This window comes from Cebus imitator, unplaced genomic scaffold (assembly GCF_001604975.1).
Source record: "Cebus imitator isolate Cc_AM_T3 unplaced genomic scaffold, Cebus_imitator-1.0 Scaffold279, whole genome shotgun sequence".
NCBI lineage: Eukaryota > Metazoa > Chordata > Mammalia > Primates > Cebidae > Cebus > Cebus imitator.
This window is the reverse complement of record NW_016107594.1, coordinates 2,557,257-2,568,762: the sequence shown is the minus strand read 5'-3', so window position 1 is coordinate 2,568,762 and position 11,506 is coordinate 2,557,257. Positions and strand designations below refer to the sequence as shown.

The 11,506-nt window shown below is 38.4% G+C and overlaps 1 protein-coding gene across 2 annotated transcripts in view; it reads right to left on the bottom strand.

The window, feature by feature from the left end:
* CSMD1 (CUB and Sushi multiple domains 1) overlaps positions 1–11,506 on the bottom strand; it is a 2,110,588-nt gene that overhangs the window by 309,025 nt on the left and 1,790,057 nt on the right. For both annotated transcript variants that reach the window (XM_017501161.1, XM_017501162.1), the window contains exons 32-33: positions 8,632–8,745; positions 6,796–6,891 (exon numbers count right to left, since the gene is read on the bottom strand). In XM_017501161.1, coding sequence (XP_017356650.1) covers positions 6,796–6,891; positions 8,632–8,745 — 210 coding nt within the window. The remainder of the gene's footprint in view (positions 1–6,795; positions 6,892–8,631; positions 8,746–11,506) is intronic.

Genomic DNA, 11,506 nt, shown 5'->3' with positions numbered 1-11,506 from the left:
AGAAAAAAAAGAAATTATTTTTGTCATGTTTGTATGCCTGAATATTTTGTTAGATTTCAATAATAGCAATATACATCTGTCTCTCTCTCTCTCTACACACACACACACATATATATATATATATATATATCCCACAGAGGCTTCCACAATCACCTCAAGGATCTTCTAAACAATTCAGAACTAATGCCAGTGGTAGTTTTTCTACTTATGCTGGATTACTTAGAAAATGTCTGCTATTGTAGCAAAGGTTCTACTCGTCTAAGAGGCTTCAGATATTGCACCTTTCACTTGTATATTTGAGAGCTACACAAAATATCTGTATATCTGAGAGATACAGGGTATCATTATCATTTCAAGTTCCCAAATTAAGGAGACATACAGCACAAAGGGTCATTTGGACACAAGTCACTGTTAACTTTCTTCATGAACTTTTACACTATTCTATTTTCAAGGAAATGACAATAAATGAATAACACCTGCACCTGGATAAAATTTCAAAAACTTTTTTCAGAGGAAGAAGTTTGAGAAGTGAAGAGACCAATTTTAAGTATTTGAGAAAGTAGCACAGGGAAAAGCTATGGGACTGGGACATCGCACCTCCACGGAATGTCGGTGAAGGGGGTGGATGGAAGTCAGACAGTGCTCTCCCTCTTCTCCACCAGTCCTCTGGCTCTGCCCCTTCACCTGGACATTTCAGACAGCATCGGAGAGAAATTCTATTCTCTATCGTCATTATTCTATGTCTTTTAGTAAACACTTCACACTGCTGTGAAGCAAAATTGAAATCAGCCCAGTGGAAAACTGAACAGCAATGAGGTCAGCCTGGAACAGAGGGTGGTCAACAAAATGACTGACTTCTCGGGCCAGACACCCATGTTTCTTCGGAGACAAAAGTCCCTCTCTGGGGCTTTGGCGGTGCTGAAAGTGGGAAGCACTGCGAATGTGTGCACACCTGTCAGGGGAAACGCTGGAAGCCCAGTGCGACAGGTTTTCTGATCACGTCAACACCACAAATGCTCTAAGCCACAGATATGTGCTGTTCCTTTACTGCCCCTCTGTTACAATCGATGTGAAAACCACAACAATAGTAAAATAAATCTGAATGCATGTAGGATTCACTTGCAATCCCTAAGTGAAGCAGTTTACTACTCTTTCATGGTTGAAAAATCAGGTTTGACGAGCCACTACTAGTCAATGAATTAAAACATCTATCATTGAATTGCAAGCAAAATTTTACATTCATTCTTATTTGTGCAATATATGCATTTTATAAGTGCTTGATACAAATATGACTTTTTAGACATGGGAAACCAACTAAGCCTTAAAATTCATGCTATCTTAAAAGAAGAAACCAAGAGAAAAATCAATCAAAACATGTGTCTGCCTGCCCAGAAAGAAACTCAAGTAAACAAACTCTTAATCTACATCTTTCCTATCCAAACTATTAGGTAGGAAAAATTTTTTTCTGTGAGAAAAAAAAAAAAAATTCTGTGTTTATAGCTCTGCTTATTTTCAGGAGACCATATGATTTTTTAAAATATTATTTATTTTGTGTGTGTGTGAGGCAAAGTCTCATTCTGTTGCCCAGGCTGGAGTACAGTGCAGCAATCTAGGCTCACTGCAACCTTCACCGCTGGATTCAAGCAATTCTCTTGCCTCAGCCTCCCAATTAGCTGGGACTAGAGGCACATGCCACCACACTAGGCCAATTTTTTTTTTTTTTTTTTTTTTTTTCATAGAGATAGGGTTTCCCCATGTTGGCCAGGCTGGTCTCGAACTCCTAAGCGCAGACCATCTGCTGGCCTTGGCCTCCCAAAGTGCTAGGATGACGGGCATGAGCCACCATGCCTGGCCTAATTAACTATATTTCCACAAAAGCTAAAGAGACCAAGTCTTTCCAGGAGAAGACCCTGGAAGAAAAAAAGCCCTGAGCTCCTGAGCCTGGGATGCGGGTGCTGCTTCAGGTGAGGAGCCTGGGAAAGGAGAACCCAGGTTAGAGACAGTGACCCTGAAAACATGACTTGGAAAGAAAAAGTCCTGGCCAATGGACATTTTTAAGCTGGACACTGCAGAGGAGGTCCAATATACAAATATGGCTTCCTTTTCCCTTTGAAAGGCACAGTAAATCCTTACAGTTTACTAGTTTTGGTGTCAGTATGTTATCTGTAAGGAAATGAAGGCAATATTGAATTCTACATTGAACCAAATAAGAGAAGCAGGCTCTTTATGAAAACAGCCACTCATAAACATAAGACAATTGAAAAAAGCAGAACTGATGAGGTACTCTCCAACATGAAGGTTTACTGACGCACAGTCACTCATGCACCTCTTTGGGGTGTGGGAGAAGACAAGGCGGACTGGTAGTTGTGGCCACCCTGCCTTAAATCCACAGGTGCCTTGGAGGACGCGGGAAGGAAGAGAAGGATGTGGGCTCTGCCTCCCTTTGCCGCTGTCGTTGTGCAGATTGATTCTAATGTTGAAAGACAAGAAATATGGGCCAAAGCAAAGTCTCTAAATGCAATGTAATTACTGAATAGCATACAATCAACGGCCTCTTCTGATCCTGGAAGAAGCAGGCTGTGCTGGACTTACTAAGAAACGGGTTGTGTGATGTTTGGCTTCTGCGTTGTCCTAAGACTATGTTGACTTTCGGTTTAACTTACTTTCTGTGAAATGGCAAAGCTCCCTGAACGTGTATAACCACAGCCACTCATGCAGGTTCTGCCGGTCCCTGCTTGATGGTACAAGGCCAGGGAACTCAGAAAGCAGAGGGAAGGCTACAGGAGTCTCCTCCACTGTGAACACTCAGGGAATTCCTGGGAGCTAAGAAACAGGTATAAAACACTTTCTGCATGATGCCAAAAAGCAAACATACAAAGCTGAACAGGTTCAATGTTTAAAACCAAGAATTATTTATCTCCTACATCTTCAAGAAACCTTGCTTATGCAGGGAAAAAATGTAATCATGGTTCAGAGTTAAGATATTAACACTGTCAGAGGTGTTTGATCCAGAGTTACTCCATCTTCAATACAGGCTAAGTAAAATGAGCCTGAGACCTACTGGGCTAAATTCCAGGGGGTCAGGTGTTCTAAGTCACAAGATGGGACAGGAGGTCAGCGCAAGGTACAGGTCACAAAGACCTTGATGATAAAATGATGCTGGAAAGAAGCTGGTCAAAATTCACCAAAACCAAGATGGTGACTAAAGTGACCTCTGGTTATCCTCACTGCTCATTATATGCTAATTATAATGCATTAGCATGCCAAAAGACACTCCCATCAGTGCCATGACAATTTACAAATGCCATGGCAATGCCAGGAAGTTACCCTATAGGGTCTAAAAAGGGGAGAAACCCTCAATTCCAGGAATTGCCTACCCCTTTTCCAGAAAACTCATGAATAATCCGCTCCTCATTTAGCATCTAATCAAGAAATAACAGCAAGTATAAGCAGCCGAGTGGCCCATGCCACTGCTCTATGGAATAGCCATTCTTTATTCCTTTACTTTCCTAATAAACTAACTTTCACTTTACTCTGTGGACTCACCCTCAATTCTTTCTTGTGAGAGATCTAAGAACCCTCTCTTGTGGTCTGGATTGGGACCCCTTTCTGGTAACAAAACCATTACAGATACTCTTATACTTTGGGAGGGGAATAATGAGATTTCTTTTCATACCAGCTTCACCATAGCTTTTGCTTCTGAATTCTATTTGATTATATCACAGCTGAAGAAGCGGTTGCTGATTCAGACAGGGATGAAAGGTTGGGCTGGCAGGACTCATACCTGAGCCACAGCTGCAAACTGCTCCGTTATCACTGAAACAGGCTGGTAATACAAGGTCACTGATCTCGGTCTCCATGCCACTCCTTACACAACAGGAGACCAGTGAGTGCTTCATTCCTGGCAAAGTGGATAATGACCAAGCCGGTTCATTCAATGGTACCAAACATAAGAGAAGCTCCTTCCAAGTGCGGGCTCACCATGGATACATCCATGCTGAAGGGTTATCCAGTGTTTCATTCTGAAGGGTCGCTCGCCACAGCCTTCTCCGCGGTGCCCCATGACCTAACTCACACGTTCTCTCAAACTTTCCAAACGTACCCGTCTATTCCCAAGCAGTGTGGAAAACAAACAAAAACCTAGCAAGTGTATAGGTTAACTAGAATAGTGCATTAAAAAGCCTGTATACTAACATTTCTTCACAAGTTCAGAAAGATGGTAACATCATCATTAATCATGTCTTGACATCATAAACCAGAATGACATGGAGAGGTGGAGAGGAGAGGGCTAGTGACCATGATCTGTGTGTGTCTGGAGTCACACACAATTTTTGCACCCTGATGCTGCTGCAAACATGTTTCACTGCAGTCCCCAGCAGCTCTTTATAACAGAACTGTGTCTGTTAACAGGGGTTAGATATCCTATAACCATGGACATCATAAAGTCTCTGTGCAATTTGAAGCTGTAATAATTTATGAAAGAATGAAGCTCTAAGTGATGTGTGAAAGCAGTATTCAGAAAGTTTTTATATAATAGAGTTCAAATAATTTTAGGCTTCAATGAAACTACTGTCTCAAGAAGCAATGTTCAATTTAACTTTCCATATGTATTAAAAAGTTATTGCTACTGAGCAATTTGTAAGTTGCATTTATGATTCTAGTTCTTTAATTCCAAAAAAACTTAGTTTTGATAAAAAGATATCATTTTTTTTGCATAAGCACACTAGCAGGAACAAAGCAAGAGAAGGAGGTATATTAGAATTTTATAAAATATTAAGGATGCCAGAATCATTATATATTCTTGAGCACAAGGAAAATAAATTTCCTCCATAAATGATGTTCTTTTCTACTTTTCTGTATCTTTGACATTTTGGTGATAATGTATTGCTTTAAGTAAGCATGATTTTTAAAATACATGCCTTCGAAGGACAATGTTTAAGACATCAGGATATTTGCATGCAATATGTTATCTAATGATATGATATATTTTATAATCTTTATCAAAAACCAAAGAAAGCCCCTTATAAAGGCAGACAAGGTCAATCAATGGAGTATTTCCTGGAGAAAAAATGTTTAGGTAGCCCAGTTTCTTTACACATCTCACAAACTTTGGTCTAAACATGATTCTGTTCCTGCAAAGTCAGATAGAGTTTATTTAAATAAAATTAGTAGTAGCAAGTGACAGGATGGTTCAACAAGCCACTCTCTAATAAAGTCCATTTTCAAGAAAATACTGGCTGATTATTTACATTTTAATAAAAGATGTAACTTATAACAACATAACTCCTTTTAACGCATTAGCCTCTCCATTCATTCAATGGCTACTTACACAGGATCAGAGAGATCTTTGTCTCCTGGTTAACTGTTAGGCATCATCCTTGTTCTCTTCCCATTACTCTTTAAATTATCTAATTGGTGAAAACTGAAGGGTTTTTATACTCAACTGCTTTGAGGTCATGAATTTTTCAAAGTGAGATACTTAGAAATGATTTATAAATAATATGACACTGTTATACTTCACATTTTTTTGAAAAACATAATAGTATCAGTAACGTTTACCGAAGGAATCTTTATTAAAGGAAAGAAACCATTGCTAAGAAAAGATTTCCCTCCATTTCTGAAGAAAAGATTTGAGAGTGGCCAGTAGTATCTCTAGCCTCCAGCAAAACTGAGACCTAGAAAACTAAGTACCGCCCCTTACTTCTGAACACAGAGTTTATCTCCGAACATGATCGTTTCTTTCAGGTCTCAGTCATTACACTCAGGACAAGTTCCACCCAAAGATTTACTTCAAGCTTCCAAAAGTATATGAACAGTTTACATGGTAATTTTCTCAAGTTCACATAATTAATATGCAAAACAAAAGTAAACTATATTAGCAGAAAATTCCTTACTTTCCAGAATCTTTGAGCAATATCAAATATTTTAAATAAGGCTTAAATAAAAAAATAAATATAAAGGGGTAAAAGTGCCAAAAGTAAATAAAACAGACACAAAATAAAATAGGTATTTAGTTAGGATAAGAGATGCGTGAGTGACATTTCGTTTTTTGTTTTCTTTTGTCAAATTGCCCTTTGAGCTTACTATTTATAATAAAATGTAAAATTGTATAATGCATTTTAAACATATTTCATATATTGTTACTAAGATCTAAACTATTACAAAATACTTAATTAGATAAAATATTGTATTTAAAGTCATCTTACAAGATGTGAAGAGCTATGGAAAGGTAACATAATCAATATGTATTCCCTTACACTGCCTAGTAAATGAGATATTATCGTGTCTTTGTAGTAGAAATATGAGTTTCAACTGTCAAAAAACTGAGATTTATTTTTTTTTTTGAGTGGAGTTTTGCTCTTTTTGCCCAGGCTTGAGTGGAATGGCACAATCTCAGCTCACTGCAACCTCAGCCTCCCAGGTCCAGGTGATTCTCCTGCCTCAGCCTTCCAAGTAGCTGGGATTAAATTACAGGCGTGCACCACGTGCCCGGCTAATTTTGTATTTTTAGTAGACACGGGGTTTCACCATGTTGCCCAGGCTGGTCTTCAACTCCTGACCTCAGGTTATCCACCCATCTTTGCCTCCCAAAGTGTTGGAATAACAGGTGTCAGCCACCAAGCCCAGCCTAAAACTGCGATATTTTTATTAAATAATCTTATTATAAACATATGAACACCTTCAGCTTCCTAAATATTACAAAAATGCAACTGAGATGCTTTGAGTGCTGTGTCTGAGAAGAGCATTGTGTGCGGTGTTAGGAAAGACCACAGTGACACGTGGAGTGGCTTTTACCTTGGTAAACGAAGTGGAAGCCCCTGGCAGAGGCGCCGCTCTTTGCACTGAATCGGAGCAGAATTTGATTTGACGTAGCCAAGGGCAACGTTTCACCTAGAAATGAAAACGGAGATACTAAATGGGGTTCAGAAAATGCATAGCACTGTGGAAGATAACAGTATTTTGGATAATAGTAATAAACTGGAAATTTCACATTTATTCTTTGAACTTTTAAAATATTTTCACTTTCTGGTTTAAGACACAAATATGTTATTTTCATAAAGATTTAAAAACTCTGGCCTAGGCATGAATAGACAGTCCATTTGATTAAAATATATTGTAATCATTATTTAATTTTTTGTTTCCTTTGAAGAAAGCACTAATGGTTGCCCTATACGATAATACAGGAGACAGAAGTAAACGGTGAACCATTTGCTCAGAATCACCTTAATTTGATTTCAGTTAAAATTAAAAGAATTTTACTTAAATTTTTAAAAAAGTAATTGAATCCAAAGCAGGATTTTTTAAAAAATTAAAGGATTCAGAAAAGGCCTTCTGAAGTATATTTTTAGCCTCTAAAAGTACTCTAGGCTGGGTGCAGTGGCTCACACTTATAATCCCAACACTTCGGGAGGCCAAAGACGGCAGATCACTTGAGGCCAGGAGCTTGATATCAGCCTTGCCAACATGGGGGAACCTGTCTCTACTAAAAATAAGAAAATTAGCCAGGCATAGTGGTGCATGCCTGTAATCACAGCTATTCAGGAGGCTGGGGCAGGAGAATCCCTTGACCCTGGGAGATGGAGGTTGCAGTGAGCCAACATGGTGCCACTGTACTCTAGCCTGGGCAACAGAGTGAGACTTCATCTCAGAAAAATAAATAATAAAATAAAAATAAATACATAAATAAAAGTACATATAAAATATGAAAGAGTCTGTCTCAAGCACTGGTGAGAGGTGTGTGAACTGGCATAAGCTTTTCAGAGGACAATGTGTTACTAATAATCAACATATATAATATTTTCTTTCTTTTTGACACAGTCTTGCTCTGCGGCCCAGGCTGGAGTGCAGTGGCACAATCTTGGCTCACTACAATTTCTGCCTCCCAGGTTCAAGGGATTCTCCTGCTTTAGTCTTCCAAGTATCTGAGATTGCAGGTGCCCACCACCAGGCCTGGCTAATTTTTTTATTTTTACGAGAGATGGGATTTCACCATGTTGGTCAGGCTGGTCTTGAACTCCTTACCTTAGGTGATCCACCCACCTTGGCCTCTCAAACTGCTGGGATTAAAGTCATGAGCCACCATGCCCAGACTGATGCATTCTTAGATCCATCATTGAACATCAGTAGAAAATAACAAAATAAAGGTCTTAAGACTTTTAGTTAATAATGAAATAGTGAAAACCTGGAAATAACCAAATCTTAACCCTAATTAAGCTTGTAATGCATATAGATTACTAGGCAAATTACTTAGTAAATGTACTCAGTACCAAATTTACTTAGTAAATGATGAAAAGGTATCAGTACAAATAAGGGGTAAGTTATCAATTAAAAGTGGGGTTAAATTGTGCTACATTAAAACGACAGAATACTATTCATAACTCGAAGTAAGGACATTGGGTGTAAATAGCATTTGTTGGAGACAGACTTCTATATGTGATTTTAAGGATAAGAATGGGATAAAAATAATTTGTAAAATAGCATCTCATGTTTCATAGGCGCTCATGTGTGTTTGCGTGCATATGCGTGATTACATTTCTCATGAATCAAAACAAAGCAGAAAAAATAGACAAGTTAAACAGTAATCCCCCACCTGTCTAAACTAAATCAAGAGCAACATTCTTTGAGACTGACCTGAATGAGACCCAGAGAGGGAGCTGAGAAGTCTGGCCTGTGCATGGGTTCCATCAAATAATTCTGCCAAATCATTCAGGGCCGTTTGGAAATAGGCAAACTGTCCAAAAACCACTAAAAAATAAGAAAAATAAGAGGTGGAATGTTGGCACAAGATGCTCTCAGAAAACTAAATGGAGCTTTTTGGTTTCAATACATATCTATTATTTGACCCAAAGGATCATTATCCTTAGAATCCGGTAAAAAATAAATATTAACTTTTCTCTGCTTTCTAACTTTTCAGTTGATGAAACTGTTTTACTTTGCTTCTTGACTTTTGGTATTTAATAAAAGAAAAAAATACTGTTTTCTTTCAAATTTGAACATTAAATGAGGAAAGTTTTTGTTTTTAATAAACACAACATTAAGAATATCTGGGTTGGGTGTGGTGACGCACACCTGGCACTTTAGGAGGCCAAGGCAGGTGGATCACCTTAAGGTCAGGAGTTTGAGACCGGTCTCGCCAACATGGTGAAACCCTGTCTCTACTAAAAATATAAAAATTCGCAGGGCATGGCGGCAGGTGCCTGTAATCACAGGTACTTGGGAGGGCAAGGCAGGAGAATCGCTTGAACCTGGAAGGTGGAGGTTGCAATGAGCCAAGATTATGCCAGAGCACTCCAGCCTAGGCGACAGAGCAAGACTCCATCCAAAAAAAAAAAAAAAAAGAAGAAGAAGAAAGAAAAGAATATCTGTAAAGGCTTCCATATATTTTGAAATATTTAGTGACATTTTATTCAATGAAAAATAAGCAAAAGATCAAGCCCCATGATGAGTTAATGAGGAATTTAAAATTCCTCACAAAAGGTTGTTATATTAATACGTCACCATATTCATAAAAACTGACTTACACACTTGACTTTGCAGCATATAACAGGAACCGCTTGCTGTTTTTCAGTCTATAGTTTTATCGATCTTACAGATTATGCAAATTGTATGAACACACGTCCTCCAAGTAAAATGTAACTACATACTTAACGACTTCAAATTTAACCAATGCTTGTGTATTGAAACCGATGATACAGAGGACCTTTAAACATGCAGAAAAACCTGTGATTTGGCATATCTTTACAAGCAATGAACAACTAATCCTTTTCTTAATTATGTGTAAGATTTTCACTACAATCATTCTAAATCATTATGAACAAGAAACAGAGGTATGTGCAATAGTTGAGTGTGTCAGAATTCCAATGGAAAGAATTACTGTTAGTAGGACGGAAGTAATCTAACTGTAACAGTGTGTGTGCCCATGTGTGTACAGATAAACACACATGCATTTATGTAACTGAATCCATACACACATATCTAATATAACTTGTCTTTTAAGATTTTATCATTTCCCAGAGGAAAACACAAAGAAGGCATGCAGGTTGGTGAATTTTCCCAATAGATGAAATGCTCTGAAAACATTTTTTTCAGAAACTAGAGAAGGAGAGGACTTAATAATTTCTCTACAGATCTTGCTCATACCATCCTAACCCACCCACCACCTCCCCAAGTTCATTAGATTTTTATCATAGTGAAGGTTAAAAATGTGGGTCATAAAAGTGAATTATCCATAGATAATTTCTACTCTTTTTCAAGAAATATTGAGCTGACATTCACTTCATACTAGAAACTAAGGAAGAAGGAGGGAAGGTGATAACATTGTCCCAGGGCTATCATGCTCTAATGTGTTTGATAATTTCCACGACAAATATGGATTTTGAGTACAAGATGTCAAGAGTCATCTTGAAGGAACGCCCAGCTCATTCTGGAGGAGGAACACTCAGCTCACTCTGGAGACGGCCCCAATGCCTTCCTTGAGGAGCCTCCTTCACCTGAGTTCTAACCTGTCACTGACACGCAGCCCCAGTGAGCAAACTCAATTGCCAACGGGGAAAAGCTGTTCAGTGCTGTCTACGCTGCTGCTGGAAATCATGAGAATGCAGCGAGAAGAACAAAGGGCTATGGGCGTCGGCTGCGGGAACTGTCAGTGCTCCATGGTGGGGATGGCCCTATCACTAGTGCCCTTCAAGAAGGATTTGTGCAAGAATGGAATATAAGAAATTATATCAGCAAATGGAATACAAAAAGCAAAACAGGGGAGGTGACAAATGCAGCCAATAGTCAACTTCAGCCAACACTCGGTGGATAGAAAAAACAGAGGGAATGGAATGGAAACACCTGTGGCAAGGACCTCAAAGGCCACCCTAAAACGCAAACACTTTGCGTCATAGACAATAGGAGTGAGTAAGAATGTTTATCAAGATACAAACATAATTAGATTTGTGTTTTAGAAGGAATTCTTGACTGTGCTTTTGGATGAGAATAGAAGAAACTGGGTTATCTGAAGACCTGTCTTAATAGTATCACTTCCCATTTTCAGCCCGTGTTGACTAACAGGGAGCCTCTTTCTACCTGGTAAGGATCACATCACCCGTACTGTCTGGATTACACGTCTGTGTCAGCTCCACACCATGAACATGCCAGGGGCATGGACCAGATTCTTTTCATTTTTGTGTCCCTGCACTTATAAATACTGTGAGATTAATTGTTTAATTAATTAGTTTAATTCTCAAGAAAGAGTAAGGAATGGGGGAAGAAAATAAAAGATGACACAGAGTGCATTTTCATTAAAGATTCTCTATGTTATGCCACACTGAAGCTTTCTGTCTGATAGGATGTGATACATTTGTAGTGATTAAACCTTTCAAATTGGGAAATTACAATCAATATTTAGGATATGAGTATGACTTTTTAGCTGAAAAATTTTAATTGTGTAGTGATGGTAATATTTTGTATTTAACCTAAAATCATAGAATATGGCTGCTAATTTCCATTGTATTAAATATAT